Source organism: Ovis canadensis, chromosome 23, assembly GCF_042477335.2.
Source record: "Ovis canadensis isolate MfBH-ARS-UI-01 breed Bighorn chromosome 23, ARS-UI_OviCan_v2, whole genome shotgun sequence".
Classification (NCBI taxonomy): Eukaryota; Metazoa; Chordata; class Mammalia; order Artiodactyla; family Bovidae; genus Ovis; species Ovis canadensis.
In genome coordinates, this window is record NC_091267.1 from 69,568,827 (window position 1) to 69,595,865 (window position 27,039).

The window sequence follows — 27,039 nt, forward strand, 5'->3', positions numbered from 1 at the left end:
AGAATCTGCTTGCAATGCGGGAGACCTGAGTTCGATCTCTGGGTGGGAAAATCCCCTGGAGGAGGGCATGGCAACCCACTCCAGCATTCTTGCCTGGAGAAAAGCACTAATATTATTAGCTTGGGGGGGGGGGGGAGGGGTGTGTGTGTGTGATTAGCAGTAATCTTTAACCAACGTGTATGTTTGGTCTATGTATTTCTCAGTCAAGTTTCTTTTGCCACTAGCTGTGCTGCATGGCTGTGGGATCTTTAGACTTGTGGGAACTTGGTTCCCTGATGAGGGGTTGAACCTGGACCCCAACAGTGAAGGTGCCAAGTCCTAATCATTGGACTGCCAGGGAATGCCCCCAATTTAGTTTTTATATACTAGCTCCTCACCAGCTTCCTAGAGGCTCTTCCCGCAGAGTGGCTAAGAGGCTGTTTCCTGGGCTCGCGTTTCATTCGGTCCTCAGTAACCTCCCTGGATGAAACTTCTCTCACAACTTTAACACTCTGAGTCCAGGAATAGTAAATTGTTGACAAGAAGCCTTTTGACCAAACCAACACTTAGCTCTTTTGGGGCGTGGGGAGAATTCACACAGAAATGATCCAGTCTGAAGTTGTTGTTTCTCTGCTCTGATTCCCTCACTGGCCACTTCAGGGTCCATCCAGTAGTGCTCTGCTAATCCAGGTGTGATCCGAAGACCAGCAGGAATGGGCATTACCTGGGAGCTTGTTAGAAGGGGAGAATCTCCAGACCTACTGAATCAGAAACTTCATTTTAACAATCTCCCCAGGTCAGCTTTAGAGGCTGCAACAGAATTCTTCCTTGTCCTTATAAACCCGTTAGTGAGATTACAAAGGAAAAACAAAGCTAGCGAATATACTGTGTACGAATATACTGTGTATTTTTTTTAACACAACTGACTGTTGGCCACAAACATGGCACCGGTTTTTTTCCTTGGCTACCCATTCATTCATTCAACAAATATTTGGGAGGAAAATAAGGGAGCATGGTAAGTAATGAACACCTACTGAACTCGTTTAACCTCCCAGACATCCCTGAGGCCGTTATGTCTACTTTCTATGTGGGGACGTTGAGGAGAATAAAGAGGAAAAAGCAAGACGCCCCAGGTTGACACCGACAGTGCGCAGAGGAGCTAGGATCCGAATCCACTGCCTTCCGAAAGCAGCTCTTGCGTCCCACACTGCCGCCCACACGGGTGTTCGTGCCTTCCCTCTCCTGGGCAGGAATGTCGTTGCACAAGGTCAGACTTCCGCTAGTCAAGCAGCCGGGTTCCTCCTCTGGCCCTCTGTGTCAAGGGCCCAGCAGCCTAGATCGGGGTCAGAGGTAAACAGTAACCAAGTTCCAGAGCTAACACCTTCCAGGAGTCTGGACCGAGTCTCGGGGCGGGGAGGGGGGGCGGTGGGCAGAAGAGTAAACGTGCAGCATCCCGGTCACAGAGTGCAAGCACCTAGACCTGCCATCTTCTCCATCCTTCCATCTTGGTCCTTCCAGGCGGGCGGTGTAAAGCGGGAATCCGAGGCGAGAAGAGCGCCTAGAGAGGCTTTCCCTTAGCCAAAATGTGGGCCGCGTACTCCCTGCCCTCAGCCGACATGGCGGCCTCCAGACGGTCTCCATGGTTACGCAGCCAGCCTCCTCCGGTGCCGGCTTAGGCCGAGCGTGTGTGGAGACGAGCCTTTCCCGCCCCCTCGTTTTTTTTTGCGACAGTTGCAGGGGACGTCACGGCAGTTGGCGGGTGTCAGCTGATTTGCTGCGGCGGCGGCGGCGGCGGCGGAGGCGGTGGAGGCGGCAACGGGTGCCTCGCAGCCGCACTAGCGAGGCGGAGGCTGGGCTGGGGTTCCAGTCCGAAGTTTCCGCGCCCGGGTTTGCCCACCCGGCGTCCCGTCCGGACACGTCCCCGCCTGGTCCTCTTGGCCGGAGGGACGGGAAATAGCCAGGCACATGATGAGGCTGTGACAGGTGAGGGAGCTCTCGGGCTTCCCCGGGGGGGGGGTGTCCCAGCGCGGCTGCGCCCCCGCCGTGGGGCTCAGGGGCCGGGGCTCGGGGCGTCCCCGCCCCCCTCCCTCTGGAGGCGGTGGCCGCCGTCCGATCGCCGCCGCTGGAAGCTCTGATCCGTGCCGGCGCCAGCAGGTTCGGGCCCGCAGCTCGACGCCAGTGCCCGAAGCGTGGGTCCTGCCGGAGGTCGTCGGGGCCCCCCGGCCTAGTGAGTGACAGCGCTCCTGCCGACGCTGGCTCTCCTCTTGGGATGGGACCACCTTGCCCCTCCACCCCCAGTGGCAATCTAAACCGAGCGAGCTGCTTGACGTTGACGGGTGGGTGGTTCTTGACAGGGCTTTTGGGAAATGTGTTTGCTTTGGGGGTCCACACAGCCCTTCCCGATGCTCTTTGGTTTGCCCTTGCCTAGGGTGCTGAGACATCTGTTAGTACACCTGCCCGCTCTCGTCTCCCTGCCCTAGGACCTGATCTAAGCGGATACCTGCCCCCTGCACCCACTTACTTGGTGGGTCCCAGCGTTCTGAAGCTCTGTGCTTGGAGTTAGCCATACCTTGGATTCAAAAGCTGCCGTTTTGTGCTTTGATTCACTTGCTATGTCAGTTTCTCATGTCCTAGAATTTGAAATTATGGCAGCTGCATCACAGGAAGCGTTGGAGTTGATGCATCTGATTTTAGGGTTCAGTGAGAGCTACAGTTTGCTTTCACAGTAGCATTTGACGTGAGCCAAAAAAGGCAAGCTGTGACTCTTTGATATGTTTATCATTTAGGGCTTTACAGGCAGGATGTCAAGATCGCCTGTTATATGAGAGAAATTGAGTTTTGAAATATACACACTGTTTCTTTATAAGCAATTTGTGACAGTATGGGGGTGGAGGACCACTTAAAAGTGAAAATAGTGTTGAAATGCCTTTGGTATTACGAAGAATCAAAGCTTACCTTGATTTCATCCAAAATAACATCTTAGTTATTTCAAATTGGGCAAACAGAACAGTATAAACACGTATTAAATGCCTGGTTAATTTTCCTTTTTTTTTTTTTAAGTATTTTATTGAAACATAGTTGATTTACAATGTTGTGTTAGTTCCTGGTGTACGTGTACGGCACAGTGATTCAGTGATACGAATATATACTAGTCTGCATTTGCTAATCTCAAACTCCCAATCCTTGCCCCCTGCACCCACCCTTCCCCTTGGCAGTCACAAGCCTGTTCTCTGTGTCTGTGAGTCTGTTGCAAGGATAAGTTCATTTGTGTCATATGTTAGATTCCACACATGCATTTTTTCTTTAATTTTATTTGTATAACTTGGTTTTGGTTGTGCTGGGTCTTGCTTACGGTGCAAGCTTTCTCTAGTTGCAGCGAGCGGGGCTTATTCTCTAGTTGCAGTGCACGGGCTTCTCACTGCAGGAGCTTCTCCTGCTGCGGAGCAAAGGCTCTAGGGCACGAGGGCTTCAGAAGTTGCCCCTCGCGGGATGAGTTGTGGTGGCACACAGGCCTAGTTGCTCGGAGGCATGTGGAGTCTTCCCGAACCTGGGATGGAACCCGTGTCCTCTGCATTGCAAAGCGGATTCTTAACCACTGCACCACTAGGAAAGCCCCCCTCCCCACCCCACCCTTTTCTTTCTTTTTTAATAGAAGGGAATACCAGCCTTTATACTTGGATTCTAGCTCAGAGCCATTTTAGACAGTATAGCAAAGTGGGAAAAGGCACAGATCCTGGGACCAAGACTCATATTCCAGCACGAGAATATTAACTGCCCGACAGCTCTCTAACGTTCCCGCAGTCTCTTCAGTCAAGTGGGGAGAGGACCACCCCTTCTAGTGGCTGTCACGGCTGCCTCTGCCCTAGTGGCCAGCCTGGGTACTCACCCTGCAGGCAGCTCAGCTGAGACTCAATTCTGTGGGTCTCAGATCACTGATTAGGGTGGTTCTTAGTGAGTTATTGAACATCTGAGGTAGCCCCTACCTCCAGACATTCTGAAGCAAGAAGTAGGAACGCGGCCTGGCTCAAGGACAGCGTGTGATCTTACGATTTCCTTTAACAGATAGAAGCTCTGTTTTGAAACAGGAAGTGAGGTGGCTGGTTTATCTGCAGCAGACGAGCACAGCAGGCTCTGCAGGTAGCGAGCGGGGTGTTGCGCTTGTCACCTTGTCACCAGAAGGTGGACTGACATTTAGCCTTGGTGGTGTCCTCTATGCGAGGTCAGTCTTAGGGTTTGTTTTGGATCTCAAATGCAGAGAGTTGGGTTAATTGTTTTCAATTCAGCGATCATCACTGGGATGTTCTGCATATCTCCTGGTTTGCTTTTTCCCCCCATTCTTTGTCATTTGCTTCCAATTTCCACCCCCTTCCGTTGCCCACCAGCCCACAGGCAGCCATTGCAGCGTGTGTGATATGCATCCTTCTGTTGGCATGTGTTCTTCGGTATATGTTGTTTTGAGCACCCGCATTTTAACTTTATAGAGATGATATTGTGCATGATCTCATTAAATTTTTTTCTCTTCCTGCTCTCTACTATTTTTAATAGTATTTATTTGTTTATTTTTGGTTGTGCTAAGTCTTGATTTCCGCATGTGGGCTTCTCTTTTTTAAAAAAAATATTTATTTTTATTTCTTTATTTGGCTGTGCTGGAGTCTTAGTTGCAGCTCGTGGGATCTTCCTTGCCGGGAACAAGATCTTTTTGTTTCAGTATGTGGGATCTAGTTCCCTGACCAGGAACGGAACCCAGGCCCCCTGCATTGGAAGCACGGAGTCTTAACCGCTGGACCACCAGGGAAGTCCCAGGCTTCTCCTTAGTTGGGGGGGGGGCAGGGTAGGGGGAAGTGCTACTCTAGTTTCAGTGCTCGGGCCTCTGTGGTGGCTTCTGTAGTTGCAGAGCGTGGGTCCAGGGCTTGTGGGTCTCAGTAGTTGGAGCGTGTGGGATCCAGAGCACAAGCTTAGTAGTTGTGTTGCAGGGATTTAGTTGCTCTGCAGCATATGGGATCTTTCTGAATCAGGGATGGAACCAATGTCTCCTGCATTGGCAGGCAGATTCTTTTACCATTGAGCCACCAGGAAGCCCCACTATCTACTAAATAAGGATCTATTTATGTTGCCATCTATTGCTTCTAGTTGCTGCAGAGTATTTCAGAATTTGCATCTCCTACAGTTAATACTAGGGCTTTCCTGGTGGCTCAGAGGTTAAAGCATCTGCCTGCAATGCAGGTGACCTGGGTTCAATCCCTGGGTCGGGAAGATCCCCTGGAGAAGGAAGGGGCAGCCCACTCCAGTTTATTGTTGGGAGAAATATCAATAACCTGAGATATGCAGATGATACCACCCTTATGGCAGAAAATGAAGAGGAACTAAAAAGCCTCTTGAGGAAAGTGAAAGAGGAGAGTGAAAAAGTTGGCTTAAAGCTCAACATTCAGAAAATGAAGATCATGGCATCTGATCCTATCACTTCATGGGAAATAGATGGGGAAACAGTGGAAACAGTGTCGGACTTTATTTTGGGGGGCTCCAAAATTACTGCAGATGGTGACTGCAGCCATGAAATCAAAAGATGCTTACTCCTTGGAAGAAAAGTTATGACCAACCTAGATAGCATATTGAAAAACAGAGACATTACTTTGCCAACAAAGGTCCGTCTAGTCAAGGCTATGGTTTTTCCAGTGGTCATGTATGGATGTGAGAGTTGGACTGTGAAGAAGGCTGAGCACCGAAGAATTGATGCGTTTGAACTGTGGTGTTGGAGAAGACTCTTGAGAGTCCCTTGGACTTCAAGGAGATCCAACCAGTCCATTCTGAAGGAGATCAACCCTGGGATTTCTTTGGAAGGAATGAGGCTAAAGCTGAAACTCCAGTACTTTGGCCACCTCATGCGAAGAGTTGACTCATTGGAAAAGACTCTGATGCTGGGAGGGATGGGGGCAGGAGGAGAAGGGGACGACAGAGGATGAGATGGCTGGATGGCATCACAGACTCGATGGACGTGAGTTTGAGTGAACTCCGGGAGCTGGTGATGGACAGGGAGGCCTGGCGTGCTGCGATCATGGGGTCGCAAAGAGTCGGACATGACTGAGCGACTGAACTGAACTGATAGTTAATACGCGGACTCTTTTCTTTGTGGACGCCCATCTAGGTTTCATTTTCCTGCCACTTCAGGCAATACTGTGATAAACGTACCTTTTAGACCTCTGTGATGCTTTCTTTGAGATATCTGTCTAGCAATATGACTTCTGGATCATAGGGTGTTTGTGTATTTTATTGAAGGTTTGCCAGATTGTGTCCCCAGAGCTTGGCCTATCTTCCTGCAGGCAGTTCAGGAGAGTTTCTGTATCCTTGTATCCCTACTGATGCTCAGTGTTATCCGGCAGACCTCTGGGTACAAAGTGAATCTCATTTTGAATTGCTTTTCACTATTACTCATGAGTTTGAGTCTCTGTTTATGAGCATTTTATCTTTTGGGGTTTTTCCTTTTGTAAAATTGTTCATTCCTTTACCGATTTAAAAAAAATTATTTATTCTTTAATTGAAGAATAATTGCTTTACGGAATTTTGTTGGTTTCTGCCATTCAACAGCATGAGTCAGCCTGAGGTATACCTATGTCCCATCTTTCCTGAACCTCCCTCCCATCTCCCTTCGCATCCTACACCTCTAGGTTGTTCCAGGGTCCCTGTTTGGGTTCCCTGAGCCACACAGCAGACTCCCACTGGCTATGTATTTGGCATATGCTTTACCCATTTTCATTCTGAGGTTTCACACTTTTCCTTGTTGATCTTCAGAAGCTCCTTGTGTTTCCTAGATTGTTGTTTGTTGTTTCAGTTGCTAAATTGTGTCCTGCTCTTTTGCGATGTGCCCAGCAGACCTCTCTGGGCGTGGGATTTCCTAGACGAGAATCTTGGAGTGGGTTTCCGTTTCCTTCTCCAGGGCATCTTCCCGGACCAGGGATCAAACCTGTGTTTCCGTGCGTTGGCAGGTGGATTCTTTACCACTGAGCCACCTGGGGAGCCCACTTCCTCAATTCTAGTCCTTTAAATATTTTTTCTGTTCCTATTCTGTCATTTGTCTCCAACTTTATTTTATAATGTCCTTCATTGAACAGAAATTTTCAATTTGACATAATAAAATAAAAATTTTTTTGCCTATGCTTTGTGCTTTTTATTAAAGAAATCTTTCCTCAATTCTGTGTCACAAAGTTATTCTCCTATTTTATGTACTACTAACTATAGTTTTCCTTTAAATTTATAGGTCTCGCATCCATGTGGACTGTTTTTTGACATGTCACAAGATAGAGACCCAGATTACTTTCCATATAGGGTGTCAGACTTCCTAGTGTCAGTCTCTCCTTTCCCCATGGAGAAGTCCTGCTACACTCGCTGTGCGTTAAGCTCTCATACAAGCTCTCAGCACTGCGTTCTGTTCCTTTTTCTCATTTCTTTGCTTATGTTCCAATATCACGCTGTTTTAGTACTGTGGCTTTGTGTGATGATTTTTTTCCTAAGTAAGTCTTTCCATTTACTTTGTTTTCGCTTTATGTTGAAATACTTATAGATTAAGGAAGTTGCAGAAGTGCTACAGAGAGGTCTGATTTCCCCTCTGGTTGCATTTCATGTAAATGCACCCAGTTTCCTTCCATGATTATATTTTATACAACTCTAGTAAAATAGTAAAACCAAGAAACTGACGTTGGTACAATGCCTTATGTAGTGCTTTGCCATTTTATCACCTGTGTCAATAGATACCTGTAACCACCACCATGGTCAAGATACAGAACTGGAGACTTCCCTGGTGGACCAGTAGCTAAGACTCCACACTCCTAATGCCAGGAGCCCAGGTTTGATCCCTGATCAGGGAACTAGATCCCACATGCTGCAGCTAAGACCTGGCAGAGGCAAGTAAATAGATAATAATAATAATAAAAGCTACAGAACTATTCTGTCACCACCAAGACCTCTTTCAAACTGCTTCCATACGTTCCCACCAGCAATGTAGGAGAGACGGAGTTTCTTTGCATCCTAGCCGGCATTTGGTATTATCACTATAGTTCATTGTGATCTTAATTTATATTTCCCAAATGGCTAGTGATGTTAAATTTCTAACAAGGCAAGTTTTCCATTCTTTTTTGATTTTCAAAGTTGGCTTGACTATTTGTGCATTTTTATTCTTTTCTATGTATTTTGAAGCTGCTGCTGCTAAGTTGCTTCAGTCGTGTCCGACTCTGTGTGACCCCATAGACGGCAGCCTACCGGGCTCCCCCATCCCTGGGATTCTCTAGGCAAGAATACTGGAGTGGGTTGCCATCGAGTTTCTAAAAAACAATACACCTAGAATTTTGATTTACTGTGCATTGAATGTATGTCTATTATGGGGAAAATTGATGTCTATAACGTTAGATCACCTTATCCAAGAGCATGGCATAGTCTTCCATTTATGAACGAGCAGAAAGAAAAGTTTTGTAGTTTAAAAAAAATATTGTGAATATATACTAATTTAAAGTAGATTATTGCTGATAGAAGAAAACGCTACTGAATTTCATATATTGATATTTTACCTTTGTGTGTGTGTTCTACTTGACAGAGATCAAAATTTGTAGTACAAATCTTGAAATAATTTTGGTAGTTGTAGAGTTAGGCCTGGAACTAGATAGCATTTTTTTTTTCTTTTAATTTTTGGCTGTGCTGGGTCTTCCTTGCTTTGCAATGCAGAGTGTGGGCGCTGGGGCCTGAGGGCCTCCGTAGTTGCGGCATGCGGTTCATTCATTGTGGCTCCGGGCCCTGAAGCAGAGGCTCAGTAGTTGCAGTGAAGGGGCTTAGTTGCTCCACAATATGTGGAATCTCCCTGGACCAGTGATCATATCTGTACCCTGGGCATTGGCAGGAGGATTCTCATCCCCTGTACCACCAGGGAAGTCCTCGGTAGCATTTTTATTATCGCTTTATCTGTTACATTTTTCTGTGAAACTATTTTGTTTGTTGGAACAGATAAGCTCAATGATTAGAGTGTGGGGTCAGTGAGGTTTATAAATTCTCGTCCCATTTTGTCCATTTCATTGCTGCACTTTACACAGTGTCCTCAGCCTTACATGTGTGGATGCCCGTGATCGTGGGCAGAGCCCTCTGAGAGCTTTTGTATGGATCTGTGTGCGCTCAGTTGTGTCTGACTCTTTTGCGACCCCATGGACTGCAGCCCACCAGGCTCCTCTGTCATTGAAATTTTCCAGGCACGAATACTGGAGTGGTTTGCCATTTCCTACTCCAGGGGATCTTCCCAACCCAGGGATCGAACCTGAATCTCTCTCGTCTCTTGCATTGGCTGGCGGATTCTTTACCACTGTGCCACCTGGGAATCCTGGATCTGTATCTGATACTTAAAACTGCTTTGCTGATAAGAGCACAAAAGATAATGTTGGAAGAAGTCTTACACTATGACTGTATTCAGCAAGTTCTGTCCAAGTGAAATGTTTATTTCTTTTGTATTAAGTAACATAGACACTAAATTCATAAAATAGTAATTAATTTAAGTAAAATTAGCCATCTTTTCCAAAATGTGTTGGTGATGTTTAATGAAATTGTAGGTTCTTTGGCCTGATAGTCTTGCGTTAGTAGTCATCAAAAAATGTTGGAGCAGTGAAATGTTAGAGCACTGGTCAGTTCAGGATGGAGAAACTTTCTGAAGTATTGCGAGTTAGTCTGCAGGCTCTTGCAGAATGGAAAGCTGCTGGAAAGACATGGTGGTTTAACCACTGTCTCCCATCCAGTTAGCAGTTGTAACTTATGACCCTTCAAGCTCCCTGAAGACATTTTACTAGTGTTTGGCACATACATATTTCTTTATGAATGTTGGTAGGTAGTATAGGTCAGTAATAACAGATTGATAGAATGTGCCAGTTACCTTCTGTCCTCATATTCAAGTTTTTCATTTGGCTGTCTTCCTTAAGGGCTCTTTTTTCTAAACATTTCAAATATGAACAAACAATAAACATCACCATTCATGAGGAAAACCTTACACTAATGAAGCACTGGTTTACTAAGTTTAAGAAACTTAAAGTTACTAAGTTTAACACCTTAGTGAGTGTGGTAACAATAACTTACAGTAAACCATGTTAGTTGACTTGCTGCATAGGCCCTAAGACGTGTCTTACTGTGTACGTGTCCCAGATAAAATGAAAGAGGCCAGAATATAGGTGCAACCTGTAGCTGCAACTACAATTAGTATGCTGATGGGGATTTTATTAAGGGGATTCGTATTGATTGTTGACATTGTAGAAAAATTCATTGATTAAAAAACTGAAATCCAAAGCATGTAAGATCAAGATGTATTTTAATTTGTTGATGGGTTTTTTAAAGCCAGGCACACGTTTCATTCATTCATTTCAGTTCAGTCACTCAGTCATGTCCGACTCTTTGCGACCCCGTAGACTGCAGCATGCCAGGCTTCCCTGTCCATCACCAGCTCCTGGAGCTTACTCAGACTCATGTCCTTTGAGTCGGTGATGCCATCCAACCATCTCATCCTCTGTCGTCCCCTTCTCCTCCTGCCTTCAATCTTTCCCAGCATCAGGGTCTTTTCTAATGAGTCAGTTCTTTGCATCAGGTGGCCAAAGTATTGGAGTTTCAGCTTCAGCATCAGTCCTTCCAGTGATTATTCAAGACTGATTTCCTTTAGGATGGACTGGTTGGATCTCCTTGTCCTACAAGGGACTCTCAAGAGTCTTCATTCGTTACTTTGTTCATTTATTCAGTAAATATTTGGGTACCTCCTATGTAGCTGAAATTCTAGGCACTGGGAATACAGTATAGAACAAAAGAAACATAAATAATCACCTTCATGGAATTTATGCTACAGCGGCAGATTCAGACAAGAAATAAGTAAGTGAAGCATTTGGTATGTTGAATGATTGTAAGGGCTCTGGAGCAGTATAGTAAAATACTGTTGGGGTGGTGGGTTTTTCAATTTATACTGGTTAGGAAAGGCCTCACTAAGCAGAGAACATTTTAGCAGAGATCTGAAGTGGGTCAAGGAGCTCCAAAGAATGACTTGCTGTCCGCTAAGCTGGGGAAGACTGTGGGAGGGGCAGGTTTGGGGAAGAAGACCAGAGACTCACTTCTGAACCCGTCAGAGTTGAGAAGCTTACTAGCCATCCAGATGGAAGTGCTGAATGGGAAGCTGCGTTTGTGAGTGTGGAGTCAGAGGAGAGCCCCTCGCTGGGAACTGGGGAATTGTCAATGCATAGCTGGTATTTGAAGTCACGAGGCTGGGGCTTCCCAGGTGGCTCAAGGGTAACGAATCCACCTGCCAATGCAGGAGACACGGGTTTGAGCCCTGGTCTGGGAAGATCCTACATGCTGTGGACCAACTAAGCCCCTGAGCCACAACTCCTGAGCCTGTGCTCCGCAGCTCCCGAAGCCCGAGCACCCTGGGGCCCACACTGGGTAGCAAGAGAAGGCGCCGCAGTGAGAGGCTCTCCCCGCAACTGGGGAGCAGCCCCTGCTCACCACAGCTAGAGAAGTCTGTGCAGCCACGAAGACCCTGCACAGCCAAAAGTACATACATACATCAATAAAGTTACATTAAAAATAAAACTGTGAGGCTTGGGGAGATCACTGAGGGAAGCGGGGAGGGCGTGTTGCCAGAGAAGAGAAGTCCAAGGACTCCACTCTGAGTATTCCCACGTTTAAAGGTCAGAAAATGAGGGAAAGTGGAAACTAGCGCCTCGGAGACTAATGGTAGCAGCAGCGTGTGAAGACGTGGACGCCAGGCGGAGAAGACTTTCGAGGGAGAAGTGTGAAGTGTTCCAGTGCTGCTGGTAGGGCAGGAAAGAGGATCAGGACTTGACTTGGGCTTAGCAAGGGGGAGGTTTGGGTGACCTTTCTAAGAACATTTGTGTGGCAGGTGGAACGTTGTGCGGTTGTTGTCTGTGCATATGGAGGAGGGTGATGTTACAAATGAGGACATTCCGATGTTTCCTCAGGGTTTGCAGTTAGTAAGTGGAGAAGGAAATGGCTACCCACTCCAGTATTCTTGCCCGGAGGATTTCACGGACACAGGAGCCTGCTGGGCTGCTGTCTGTGGGGTCGCAGAGAGGCGGAGACGGCTGAGCGACGGAGCATGCGCAGTTAGTAAACGGGGGAGCTGGGGTCCCCCCTAGTCCGTGTGGCTCTCAAGTCTTCACGTGTACTCAGCAGGCCTGACTGATCCCCAGGGTGCTGTGGCAGTTCATCTTCTGGTTGGGGAAGCACGTTTGTTTCTTTTTCTGGGTTATTTTACTTTATACACCATGAAAAGCTTCAGTGCTCAGGGTTTTGATGGCAGTTTCCTTTCTGAGGGGAACAAGTGGGAATGATTGGGGACGGTGTTGAGAGTCGAGTAGGTGAGGGAGCTGAGGTCAGTTTTACCAGATGAGCTGTTTTCCCCAAGATGTAGGGGCTTGGTGGGCGTTGCTTGCTTTTGCCTAATCGGTAACTCTTGAAACAGGCAGTTTGGTGATGGGTAGAGCATAAGTAGCTGCAGAAATTTAAAATGTGATTCATAGGCCTCGAAGTCTGTGAATCATTTTTAAAATTGGGATGTATTTTTGACCAGATAGTCTACAGTTCTTCAAAGCCCAGCTCTCACATGCTCAGGGCCGTCTTTGCAATGAGAAACAAGTGGAGTCTTCTGTTACCATCTGCTCATTCCACATGTTCTTTTGAAACAGGATCCTGGAACTTCCTTTAGCAAAGGCTTCCTGAAGTGTCAAGTTCCCTGGAAGCAGATTTCTTTCCACTCAAATAAGAAAGTATAATCTTGGCAACTTAGCGGCCACCTTAGTGTTGAGAAGGTGAAGTCCCTCACTGACTCTAATTCTGAGGAGGCAGCTCAGTGATTCCTTCAGTACATTTTACAACCTAGCTGTCTCATTGCATTATAATAAGCAGTCTTCATCATCTGATTCAGGTTTTTCTAAGTCTTCAGTGAATTGACCACAAAAGCACAAAACAAGCACAAAGAAAATTCATAATCATAATGCCTACTACCTTCATCACACCGTGAATTTGAGTTGAACACATTTTTTTGACAAATGGTGTAGGGATGTTCTGTGAATTTGAACAAACCTTTAAAGAATCTTTTCTTCAGTCATTGCCTTGGTGGCGAGTACGGTCAGTCACTTAGCTTGTAGTCTCTGCTTTTCATTATCCCTGTTGATAGGTGGCGGCCTACCTGCTCTTGTTCATGTGTGTGTGCCCATTCTCAAGAGAGAGAATTTGAGTTTGTTTTTGTCTGCAGGCCTCAGAGGGCCTGCCTGGGGCAGCGTTAACTCTCCTATGAAGACGCCTGTGTTCCTGGGCTGGACGTGTGTCTCGCTCTAGCATTTGAGCATTAGCAAAGCAGTGTAGAGAGACGAACACTGCCCTGATACCAGAGTTTCTATGTAATCTTGACTCTCGTAGCTTTTAGAAGTCATCTGGAATACCAGTATCCCATGAGATTTTGCATAACAGGATGGTCTTACCAGAGTGTCACTCCCTAGGTTATTCACAGTTTTAAAGGGAGAAAAGAGTTATGGTGGAGCTAGCGGGCAGTCACTGCCTTAGTGAAGTGGTCACGGTGGCATCACCGACAGTGGGACAGCGTGATGTCACGTGCCTCCCATTGGTGACGCAGTGTGAAGGACACTTGCCCGAACGCGTCACTTAAGCCTGCTGATGCCTTTAGATCCGACTTCCAGTTTATAGGAAAAGCAGGAGACAGATGAATGCATGATAAGTGACATCATAAGTACAATTAGATCCGAAATGTGGAACATTCTTCAAGCAGTTGGTTTTGTTTTTTTAAGTTAGAATGAAGCATGAAAGTCAGTATGAAAAATGAAGTGACACCTGTTCTAGAACTAAAGAGCAAGGAGGCATCACAATCAAGTGCAGTGTGTCAAACTTGAGTGGTTATTTGCTAATATTAGTAAATATTTATTTATTTAGTGATCTTTATACTATTTTTGAACTTTCTGTATATTTAACATTTTTTTAATAAAAAATTGGGGAGAATCACAAGGGGGAAAGTAGATTACATGTTAAGCCTTTTATTAAAAGAACAGTCAAATTTGAAAATATTCCTTTGGGAGTTCCCTGGTGGTCATTAGGATTCTAGGCTTTCATTGCCATGGCCTGGGTTCAATCCCTGATGAGGAACTGAGATCCTACAAACCGTTGAGTGAAAGGAAAAGAAAAAAAAACCCTCCAAATCTAGTGAAAAAGAGGGATGAAAGATTTTTCCCGTTTGTCTTGAGTTTTTCTTAGGGTTTGTTAGGCCTTTACAGAGCTAAGCAGGAGAAAGCTGAAGAAATAGGAAGAAGATAACTGGAGAGTACACTGTACTGGAAACCCAAGAGAGGAGAGTCAAGGATTAGCAAGTGATCAGCTGTGTCAAGCGAGTAGCTATAGGAGACCGAATATCACCTAAGGGCTGAGTAGACAGTTAGGAAAGTAGGAATCCACAGTCTAAGGATGTCCAAGCATCCAGTTTCCAAACTTCTCTCCTGGGACCTTGCTTCTCTCTGCAGTTCTGGAGAGTTATTCCCTGGAGGAAGAACATATCAAAACTGTTGACCTCTGTGTATCGGGAGATCTTAAGTGTCCTTAGTTAAGTCTATTTGAAGATACAATCTCTACTACATGAGGCAGTGGGTAGTAAGGAAATGGAAACTTGTGTTAAAGGCCAGGGGGTTTCAAAGTGTTGTCATTACAATCAGAGAAAGAGAGAGAAAATAGGAGAAAGAATGAATGTGAGAGGGAGGGAGAGAGAGATTACCAGATTTACATGCAGGGGCTGGTAACAAGTGAAGGTATTTTGGACAGAAGTGAGATTAGAACATGTTTGAAGGACAAAGGCTAATTTAATTGAAAGACAGATAAAATGGTAGTCAGTGAGAGGGCAATTTAGGGAATGAAGTTGCTCAGTCGTGTCTGACTCTTGGTGACCCCATGGTCTATAATCTACCAGGCTCCTCCGTCCATGGGATTTTTCCAGGCAAGAATACTGGAGCGGGTTGCCATTTCCTTCTCCAAATTAAGAGAGTAAGATCCTTCAAAGAGTCCAGGAAGAATTTAAATCTAATTTAAATTTTCTTCTAATTTAATTTTTTGCTGATTTAGATTTAAATTTCTTCTAAATCTAAAAAGACGAGATATTTCTTCCTCAGAAATAGCTTGCTTGGCACACAGTGAAAGCTTAATAATAAATGCTAGTTATTGTGATTGTCCATTTGTTCCTTCAATAAATATGTATTCATTCAACAAGTAAATATATATCATTCAACAAATTCATACTCCTCTGCCCATGGAACTGTCCAGGCAAGATGGAGTGGGTAGCCATTCCCTTCTCCAGGGCATCTTCCTGACCCAGGGATCGAACCTGGGTCTCCCACTGCAGGCAGATACTTTACTATCTGAGCCACCAGGGAAGCCCCAGTCGGTCAGTAGTGCTGGTGGTTTAGTCTCTAAGTCCTGTCTGACTCTTGTGATCTCATGGACTGTTGTCTGCCAGACTCCTCTGTCCATGGAGTTTTCCAGGCAAAAATACTAGAGTGGTTTGCCATTTCCTTCTCTAGGGGTTGTCCTGAACCTGGGTCTCCTACACTGCAGGCAGATTCTCTACCAACTGAGCTACCAGGGAGTCACTAGTAATAGTCTGTAACTATTCTGGGTGCTGGTAAACCACCTCATATCCTAGTGGAATGCAATTTGCTTGATAGTGATTGAATAACGAAGATGGTGGACTTAAGTGAATGATCTGGTTTTACTCTAGAAGGGCACAGCTTTTAGTGGAATGGGTGCCTTTATAAACAAATAATTTCACACAGTGGTGAGTGCACTGCACCAGTGCATAGAAAATATTGTGGAAACATGATTGCAGGAGTCGTGAGTCATGGGTTTGGGGGTCGGTCCCTCACAACAGAGAAGAACTAGTCCTGGAACGGGTTATAGGCTAAAGTCAAATGTTTATTAAATGTTTTTGAAAACTCACGTTTGTGTGTGTATGTGCATCTTAAAGAACTTGGTGAATCAAGGCCCTATGTTTTATTTTATTTATTTATTCTTTTGGCTCCACCACACGGCTTGTGGTGGAGAAGGACATGGCAACCCACTCCAGTATTTTTGCCTGAAAAGTTCCATGGACAGAGGAGCCTGGCAGGCTACAGCCTGTGGGGTCGCAGAGTCAGACACGACTATGACTGAGCACACACATGGCACACGGCTTGTGGGATCCCTGTTCCCAGACCAGGGATCGAGCCTGTGTCCCCTGAGGGGGAAACGTGGAGTCCCAACCACTGGACTACCAGGGAAGTCTGTGGGCCATTTATTTCTTTATTAACCTGTCTTTTGGAATACAGTGAAATACCCAAAGGTAGGGTTTATCTTGAGAATTAGGATTTCCACTCAGTCCAGCCTCTTATTTCTCTTCCTTTTTAGAGGTATAGTTATCATTACTATTTTTTTTTAATTGGTACCATTACAGAATTTTTGTAAATATTTGTGTGTATGTATATATGTATAGATGTGTGTGTGTATATACATATATATAGCTCCCCTTTTAGAACCCAAAACAGGAGTGTCTTTTATATACTGTACTGCACCTTTTCCTCTTACTATATATTTTGGAGATTATTTCTTTTATCATGCAGCAGTGTTCCATTGTAAGACTCTCTAATAATTTGTTTAATCCCCGACTGATGGACACTAAAGTTCTTTCTATGAACCCATTAACAATTAGAGGAATTTTCAAATATGTAAAAATATTAATAGTAAGAACAATATGGTGAGGACTGTTGCACTAAAAATAGCTTCAACACTTATTTTTATGGTTGAAGTTTCCTAGTGAGCCGATTCTGGGGAAGGGAAGCAGGTTTGGTCAGAGGGAGGAGTTGAGGTGTAATGAGTCCCAGCAGAATATCAGGTGACCCTGGAAGGTAAAAAGAAGATGGAATTACCCCTCCAAACTATCCTGATGTGAGGGGGACTGGCCTTTACAGTTTATCTCCAAATTGAGCTTCCCTGACAGTTCAGCTGGTAAAGAATCTGGCTGCGATGCAGGAGACCCTGGGTCCATTCTTGGGTTGGGAAGATCTGCTGGAGAAGGGATAGGCTACCCACTCCAGTATTCCTGGGTTTCCCTGGTGGCTCAGTCGGTAAAGAATCTGCTTGCGGTGGGGGAGACCTGGGTTCGATCCCTGGGTTGGGAAGATCGCTTGGAGAAGGGAAAGTCTACCCACTCCAGTATTCTGGCCTGGAAAATTCCATGGACTGCAAAGAGTTGGACATGACTGAGCGACTTTTACTTTCACTGTCCGCATTGATCAGTCACTGGATGTGGGTTGCAGGCAAGGTGTCTCCCTTTGGCCGGGGGCAGTCATTAGCCAACTGACTAATGCCAAGACAACCTCGTGGTCTTAGCAGCTGGGATAAGAAGTCCGTTGTTCCTCGAGGCAGATCTGGATGCATTCCACCCACCACACTGAAGATCGTATTTCATCTCCATCCTTTCCAATGCCTCTTACCCTCTCTTCCTCTCCCCATGTCAGAGCCCAGACATCAGATCATTTTATCCATAGATACTACAGTTCTGCTTACCTTTGAGTAATGTGTTTTTGTAAAGTCTAGATTCACCAGATTGACTGGAGAATGAAGTTTTCTGGTAAATGAAATTTCATGATAAATGAAGACACCGTAGAATACAGGAGGGCATTTATTTCCTTAGGAATCAGGTCTGTGTGCTCCTCTGAGCTCTGAGATCAGTTTGTGGTGTGATTTTGAGAGAGTTAGTGATGGACCTAAATGAGTCTAGCACTAGGCGTTACGTTTAGACAAAACCTTGTAGTCTTCTTTCCCTTTTATGGCAGATTTTAATAAAAATGCAAAACAGTTTAATTTTCTTTCCTATCAAGTTTGAATTTGGAAAATGTAAGCACCTAAGCTATTCTGTACCTATTTATTTATTTATGTTTAAATTTAAAAAATAATAATTTTTACTTATTTATGGCATTCAGGGTCTTAGTTCCCTGACCAGGGATTGAACCTGTGCCCCCCTTGCTGTGGAAGCCTGGAGTCTACCAGGGAAGTCGCTGCCTATTAAGGGAAGAGAGGTCTACCAAGGGGATTGCAGCTTGCAGAGCCTGAGATTAAAACCTCTTCAAGTGAAATTTCAAGGTGTGGTCTGTGTCCCCTGACAACTTTTTGAAAGGAGGATATTATTGTCCATCTTTTACAGATGGGGACGCTGAGACCTAGCCTAGAGTGGTAACTTCTTCAAGACTGCATAGAAGAGTCAGGATTTGAATATAGTTTTTCTGAGCGTAAGTTCATTGTTCTTTCAACTGTTATTTTTGTTGCTGTTGTTGACTGCAGTACAGTTTTATTTCTACTTAGAACTGAGAAATAGGTGCAATCAGGTGAAACAGAAAAATATATGAAATTTAGGTAGGCAAAAGCGATGACTTGGTTTTTATCTCTCAGACCCCTGCTCTTTATGATTTGATTTTTTTTTGACTTAAAGATGATTCAAAATTCATTGTATAAATACTCTTGATGAGAAAGCTAATCCTCAGAAGTGAGATGCTGTGATCAAAGACTGCATGGTTAGTGGCAAGATGAGGGATAGAATCTAGGAGTCCCATCATTTCACTCTAAAGCCTTTTCAGTAAAAAGATTATATTTAATAGCCAATGTCTAAATATGATTTTAAGTTAGATTTGATACAACTTTTCTTAGTATCTCAGTTTGATACGCAGTCCCCTTCAGGCAGCAGATGAAGTTGCCAATGAAGAGAGCAGTGGAATGATGATGGCTGGAAAACCATCATCCAGCTTTGCAGTGACATTGCCGTTTAATCAAAAAATTCAGACTTAGATTCCTGTGTCTTGTGAAACTGAATAGTTAGCTCCTGCCTTGTTTGCCCGCTTTTTCTTCTGGTCAGTCCCTCGGGACTAGGTTTGCTTGGTACGGATTCTGTGGTTGTCTCAGTCAGTCCTTCTCAGAGGTGTTTGCCTGTTCTGTCCTCATAAGCCAGTTCACATTATTTCGTTAAGTACTTGTGGTGGCTATTCTACTTTCACTTTTATTTTATTGGATTTTTAAGATGCTGGGAAAAAAATGTTTTCAGAGATTTACATTTTTTCTGGACTGAGATATATATTTCTTTGTATTAAGAATGTTCACATCATTTGGTCATATAATGAACTAAACATTTCTCATCCTGTTCTTTCTTCCTTTTGATGTATCTAAGTCATGTACTCACCTGACATATAGAGCCAAATAGATCCAGAAAACTTTGTTATACAAAAAGAAAATTGAAGAGAGGAAAAAAAATGTGTTGAAAGCCCACATGTCTGTGGCATAATGACTGAGGATTATGTTGAATTTTAGGTAATTCACTGGACATCAATTGGTTTGGTTACAGCTGACAAGTACCATGGAAGACACAAGCTGTTTATCTTAGTTTTGAGTAAATGAATTAGTCTCTAAAAACAGGTCCAGGTTATTAAATAAATACCAATGATTGAATTATAGAACATATTTACTTATAATGATTTTTTTTTCTTAGTAGATGTTCAAGAAATTTCTGCTGCCTAATTATTACACTGTAACCAGATTTATAGTTTTTGAAGTATTCTTTCATATGCTAATTCTAAATGCATTGAAATACATTTAGGTCAAAACAAGTTCTGAAAGTAATGTATCTTTTCTCTGATTCAAAAATTCATGTTAGAATCTTGTAGTCTTCAGTTGTCATGAATGAATGTGTTTGTTGTATTTGCTAAAGGGAATTGTAAACTTTTAAGGAAAATTAATTTTATCTCTGATCTGAGAATAATTTGTTTCAATGGAGAACATGTTATTATACCTAGTAAAGTCAGAATACATGTAGTTTTACAAGAATAAAAATGTGTTCATACATTATTAGGTACGTGTCCAGTTTTGTATTTATGGCATCTAATTATATGTACCTCACATTATTTCTTCCTTCTTGCTGGTGAGTAGATATGTTTGCATTTTTAAGGAGAGAATAACTTTATGTTTTCCAGCAGAAAAGTGTTAGTCTCTTAGAAAAGTCATAGAATGAATTAAGAATCTTGCAGGAAATAGCCACAAAATTATTTGATTTCCTCTTTTTTAAGAAGATTAATTTTGTTTGGGAATGTGGGGTCTTAATTCCTCGACCAGGGATCAAACCTGTGCTCCCTGCATTGGAGGCACGGAGTCTTAACCACTGGACCCCCAGGGAAGTCCCTTGTACCAGTCATATTTAATCAACATTAGCAGAGTCAGTGCTCCCCAAATTGATATATGAATTTGATGCAGCGCCAGCCATAATCTCAGCAAGCTTTTCTGCAGAAATTTACAATCTAATTTTGAAATGTGTAGAGAAATTAAGAGGACCTAGGCTATCTAAAGGAATCTTGACTATAAGAGCTAACACATTTTAGAGCTGGAAGGAAGTATCACTGTGTTTTGTGGGGGTATAAATTTCTTGAATTCTCTTAGAAGTTAGGCAGGACTAACTTTTATAGATTGGGCTTGTATAAAAATTAAATATATAGACATTTTGCCGTGTCCCACCCCAAGCCAGCTAAGGCGCATTCATCCTTCACATGTTGGCTGACTAGTGATGAATTTTCATTACCTTCTGCCAGTGTGTGGAGGGGCCTGGCCCCTAGTCGCAGGGTGACGGTGGTTATTTGTCTCCCTTTTCTCTCTGGCCCCCAACAAAGTCCCCCTCCCCTTGCTTGTAGAGACCTTAAGCTTTTTCCTCACAGTAATTTCTTGTCATTCTTCTTGCCTCTTCCTTTATGCCATGGGTTTTATTCTCACACACTCTGAAGATGCAGTGTATTTGAGTGTGCAGTGAGAGAGATCATATGTTTATGTGTAACTCAAAAAACCATGGCCTTATACAAGTAGGAAGTTTGTTTTTCCTAGCTAACTGAAAGTCTAGTCTAGAGTTAAAGGAGTTTTTGTAAAGGATGAGCTCCCCTATTTTAAAAATATCCTTGAGCTCTCCTGACACATAGCATCTTAGCAAGGCTGTCTCCTTGTCTGAGGAGAGACGGCAGAGCCAATACCCAAATGCAACTTGACGGTTTTCTCTGCCTCCAACTTTTGAATGTTCTCAAAATCCATTTCCCTACAGTCTGCCTCCAGCTCTGATTTAATACCTTCTTTATCTAGGAGGCTTTTCTATCAAGTCTGTTCTGAGACTCAGGAACACAAATCTATTTCTCCACTTGAGGCCTATAAATAAGACTTTCTGTCCCCCCCCCCCTCCCCCACTCTAGACAAGATCTGGGCTCTTATTCTCCTGTTCTTTTAATACCATCTTCCAGTCTGACACCAGGTCCTTTGATTGATTATTATTTGTGTGGAAATTATTTCTATTTCTTCTGTATGTTGCTGGGACCACCCTAATCCCAGCAGTAAGACAGATCAGTATCAGTTAGTGATTGTGACCTCTCACTACAGCTTTATTTCAGGTATTCTTTTATGACTTTTCAACTTTTAAATATTTCACCCAGTAGACACTTGCTGTTTAGATCCAGGATTGTGTATAATTTAAGGTCCTTTGGCAGGGTATATATATCTGGGGGTCAGGACAGGTTAGTTTCTTCAGTCTCACTCATGTCCTTGGAAATACAACAGTGAATTTTGAATTCTGGTTCCCCCTCTTCCCCAGGTTGATTGGACAGGTCTTGCCTGATTCCTTGGATAAACAGTTATTGTAGCAGATAAGATGATGTACTAGGATTTTCTGGAAAGGATACAGTGATACCTTTGCCATGTTACGGGCAGTTGTTTTCTCTTATTTTAAGGGCTGTGAAATGCATTCTTCTTCCAGGTTTCTTTGAGCTCCTCGTCACTTGAATACCAGAACGTTCCTTCCTGTTGCACCAGAACAGATACAGCTCCCTGTCACACACATATTCCTTAGTCCTGAATCTGTGTATTTGCGTTCTCTTCAAGCTAGGTAGATGCATTGAATAGGAGTCCTCACCTATCGAGAGAAATGGTGTTCTTTCTTTCTTTTTCACTTTTTGGCCACATCACATGGCGTGTGGGATCTTTGTTCCCCAGCTGCGGACTGAACCTCTGTCCCCTGGAGTGTAAGTGTGAAGTCCTGACGATGGGCTGCCAAGCAAGTCCCCGGTGTTCTTTCTTGATCTCACCATGTTGTGTTACTTGCTGTGAGCTTATTTAGTTGAGAGAAATCTTTGGTGATACATCTTTAAAATGAATGTCGTCACCATGGAGAAGTGAACTCCTTCCAGATTCTCTTTTTGAGAGTCACTGGTGGATATGTTATTCAGCCAGTAGCATGCTGTACCCAATTTTTTAAAACTGGCTCAGTGCTTTGTTTCATTTACTAATGTTAAATAGGAATATGGAAATAATTGTTAATGTCATGGTAGTCTATGAACTGCTGGTACATAAAGGATTTTATAAATGAGAAAGGAAGTTGGGATTTTTCCCTCAAATGCATACCTTTTACTTGTAGCAAACAGATGACGTTTGGGGAGAAACAAATTGATGAAAGCCATTTTGTTGTTGAGTCGCTAAGTTGTGTCCGACTTTTTGTGACTTCATGGACTGCAGCACGTCAGGCTTCCTTGTCCTTAACGGTCTCCCAGAGTTTGCTCAAACTCATGTTCATTGAGTTGGTGATGCCATCCTACCATCTCATCCTCTGCTGTCCCCTTCTCTTCCTGCCTTCAATCTTTCCCAACATCAGGGTCTTTTCTAATGAGTTGGTTCTTCACATCAGGGGGCCAGAGTATTGGAGTTTCAGCTTCAGCATCAGTCCTTCTAATGGATATTCAGGATTGATTTCCTTTAGGATTGAGTGGTTTGATTTCCTTGTAGTCCAAGGGCCTCTCAAGAGTCTTCTCTGGCACTATAGCATAAAACCCATTAATCGGAACAAGAAATAAAAGATATAGATTGCATTTGGTAAATGTCATTCGTAATTTTTTACTCGCCTCATTTTCTTTCCAGGGAGTGGATTTTTGTTTTAGTTTTTATTAGTTTAAAGAGTATAAGTAGTGGATTAAAGAAAAGACTTTTGCTAAAAGCAACCAGCAATGAGACCATAGATATTAAACTAGTTTCTTTCATAGAAAATGACTATTCCTTGAAGTGTTTCTGAAAAGCTCCTAGGACAGTCTTAGATTCTACAGTGTCTAGATTATACACATATCTTTTGTTGCCACTTAAAAATCAAGTCAATCATGGGATTCCTCGATGGTCCAGTGGTTGTCAGTTCCCCACACAGGCTTGATCCCTGGTCTGGGAAGGTTCCATATGCAGTGGGTCGGCTAAGCCTATGTGACACAGCTGATCAACCTGTGCTGTGGAGCCCCCCAGCTGCACATAGACAAAGTGAAAGGCGCTCAGTTGTGTCCAACCCTTTGTGACCCCATGGACTATACAGTCCATGGAATTCTCCAGGCCAGAATACTGGAGTGGACAGCCTTTCCCTTCTCCAGGGGATCTTCCCACCTCAGGGATTGAACCCGGGTCTCCTGCATTGCAGGCAGATTCTTTACCAGCTGAGCTAAAGAAGCCCCAACGAGAGAAAACTCGCACGCAATGAAAGACCCAGTGCCTCCAAAAACAATGAATAAATAAATGAAAAACAACCAAACCAATCATTGCCTGGTTCTTGGGGCCATTAGGTCAGCCCAGCTGGCAGGGCTCTCCTGAGGGTCTGTGAGGCACTGTTATCCCCACAGGAAAAGCAGTGAGGAAAGCAGTCAGATGGCTGATGACGGAGGCCCAGGCTCTCCGGCTGGCCAGCAGAGCAGCCTCTGGACCCTGGTTCTGTCAGCCCAGACCAACTGTTAGCTCCGACAGGCCAATCTGAGAGGAGGAATCTGAGAGCTACTGGTTTACAGGAAGCACCGTGACAAGGCAACCTGTGTGAGTGGATTAGAATACATTTCAACTAATAGCATGAAGCTTCCCTCGTGGCTCGACAGTAAAGAATCTGCCTGCAAGAGACCGGGGTTTGATCTCTAGGTCAGGAAGATCCCCTGGAGAAGGGAATGGCAACCCACTCCAGTACTCTTGCCTGGAGAATCCCATGGACAGAGGAGCTGGGCAGGCTACAGTCCGTGGGGTCACAAAGAGTCAGATACGACTGAAGCGACTTAGCATGCATGCATGATGTTCAGGGGAATTTTTGGCACTAAGGAAGTTCAAGTGGGCTTCAGAGTAAACGTGTGTGATGTGTTTTAGAGGGAAATACCGTAGCATTTAACGTTGCTCTCGCCGCATCCCCAGGTTTGCCGGCAGGATGGCAGGAAACAGCCTCGTGCTGCCCATCGTCCTGTGGGGCCGCAGAGCCCCGACGCACTGCATCTCAGCCGTGCTGCTGACGGATGATGGGGCCACAGTCGCGACCGGCTGCCACGACGGGCAGATATGCCTCTGGGACCTCTCCGTGGACTTGGATGTGAGTGTTGGAAATGCCGATCGTACTTTTTGCATGCAAAAAGCTACTTAACAAAAAATAACACAGTTCCAGAATAATTTTACCTCTGTATTTTCTATGAGATACATTTTGTGTTCAGAATGATGATCAGCATTACTCATCAGAGCTGACTTCTGCTGGTTTGGGGCTTGATTTCCAATTATAATAGCTATCCTACCTGGCTTATTATGTTACATTTAAGATATTTTCAGGAAATTTCTAATCATATTGAAGGAGGTTTCCAAAAAGATACTAAATAACAGTTTTGAGCCTTCTGAGATCAGCGTCTTGAAGAGAGAAAAACTTTGTAAAAATGTACAAAACGTACGTTTTTTTGCCTTTATTTTAAAAATCAGTGTGTGGTTTTTTTTTGCCATTCTTTACTGCTGTGTGCTCTGCTTCTGGGCACTGTCTGTGGACAGATGCTCTTTTTCCATATTGTAACCTCCAATCTCTGACAACTTCCCCAGGAATTTTTCTGTAAGGAGGAACAGAGAAGATGGGGTGATAGTTGTCATGGAACGTAGAGGCAAAAAAGTTGCTTTTTTAAGTAAAAAACTTTTTAACAGCTTTATTGAGATAAAGTTTGCATCATGCAACACACCCTTCAGAGTGTACAATGTGATGATCTTTTACTCTGTTCACGGACTTATGCAGCTCTTACTGCAGTCAGTTTTAGAACGTGTTCATCATCTCAACCGGCTAGGTAGTTCAGTGGTTAAGAATCTGTGCTTCCACTGCAGGGGGCTCGGAGTCAATCCCCGGTCGGGGAACTGGGATATCACATACTGTGTGGTGTGGCAAAAAATACAAAATAAAATGTCAGAAATTGCAGAAGTAGTATTTCATGCGTACGTAGAGAGATGGAGATAAGAGTAAAGGAGGGAGTCTGTTAATGAAGGTATTGTATCCTGTACAAAGTTTTATTGTTTCCACTACCTGTAGAGCTATAATTTTGGAGAATAAAACTATAATTGCAGGGAATTTTATAATACATGGCACTAATGAAAGAAGTGAAACGTTATGGTAAAGGCTCAGCGTTGCAGGCAAACGAAGTTGGCTTGAATCTTGGCTACTCTAGTGTCTAGCTGTGTGACTTCGGGCAGTTTACTTACCTGTCTCAGGCCTTCGTCTCATCATGTTTAAAATAGGGTCAACCACACAAGGTTTCGGTAAGGATTCTGTGAGGGAAGTTATATTGAGCGGTTATCACAGTGCTTGTACATGGTAAGGATTTATTTAATGAATAATTATAGCATCTCAGGTAATAGAAAGGAAAAAACAAAAAACTTAACTAAAAGAAAAAAGAAAGGCGTGTGGAATGATGTCTGACTATAGAACGAGCGGCCTCAAGGTCCCAGACTGGGGCCTTAGTGCTGGTGTTTAGTCTTAAGAACTGTCTCATCACGTCTTCTAATTCTAAACGTCACTCCTTGCCGCTGATAACTTGGTAACTGTCGCTTTTGAACTGTGGTCTTTGAGGATGGATTGTTTTTTGATCGGTTGAACAGATTATCTTATATATCTCTGCACTAGTTATATGTGAAATGTTTCTTAGTTAATAAATGTGACAAATTTTTATGGAATATGGTGAGATAAAAATAGAAATGCCACATTTTTACTTTTCCTCTAATTACGTTGGTGCTCATTGTGTGAAGCCTCCAAGTTTGCTTCTTCTCAAAACTGCTTTGGCCATTTGGTGTCTTCTATGGTTCTACACAAATTTCATCAAGGTTTTTTCTATTTCTGTGAAAAATACCATTGGAATTTTGATAGGATTGCATTGACTCTGCAGATTGCTTTGAGTAGTATGGACCTTTTAACAACATTAATTCTTCCAACCCAAGAATGTGGGGTATCTTTCCACTTATTTATTTTTCCATTTCTTTCATTAGTGTCTTATATAATTTTTGGAATTCAGGTGTTTCACCTCCTTGGTTAAATTTATTTCTTTTTTTTTTAAATTTATTTCTAAGTAATTTATTCTTTTTGATGCCATGGTAAGTAGGATTGCATAATTTCTCTGTCTGATAACTTGCTGTTATAGAAACAACAGATTTTTGGATGTTTATTTTGTATCCTGCAACTTTACTTAATTTCTTCATTAGTTTTAACAGTCTTCTGGTTGAGGCTTTAGGGTTTTCTACATATAAGGTCACGTCATCTGCAGAGAAAACATTACTTCTTCCTTTCTAACTTGGCTGCTTTATTATTTGTTGCTCAATTGCTCTGGCTGCTGCTGCTGCTAAGTCGCTTTAGTCGTGTCCGACTCTGCGACCCCGCAGACGGCAGCCCACCAGGCTCCCCCATCCCTGGGATTCTCCAGGCAAGAACACTGGAGTGGGCTGCCATTTCCTTCTCCAATGCGTGAAAGTGAAAAGTGAAAGTGAAGTCGCTCAGTCGTGTCCGACTCATCACGACCCCATGGACTGCAGCCCACCAGGCTCCTCAATCCATGGGGTTTTCCAGGCAAGAGTACTGGAGTGGGGTGCCATTGCCTTCTCCGAACTACTCTGGCTAAGACCTATATTATGTTGAATTGAAATGCCAAGAGTAATCAT

The 27,039-nt window shown here is 43.7% G+C and overlaps 1 protein-coding gene across 6 annotated transcripts in view; it reads left to right on the forward strand.

The window, feature by feature from the left end:
* The first annotated feature begins 1,588 nt into the window (after positions 1-1,588).
* Positions 1,589-27,039, forward strand: part of WDR7 (WD repeat domain 7) — a 354,635-nt gene continuing 329,184 nt past the window's right edge. For all 6 annotated transcript variants that reach the window (XM_069568596.1, XM_069568597.1, XM_069568598.1 and 3 more), the window contains exons 1-2: positions 1,589-1,962; positions 24,289-24,460. In XM_069568596.1, coding sequence (XP_069424697.1) covers positions 24,302-24,460 — 159 coding nt within the window. In that variant the 5' untranslated portion in view covers positions 1,589-1,962; positions 24,289-24,301. The remainder of the gene's footprint in view (positions 1,963-24,288; positions 24,461-27,039) is intronic.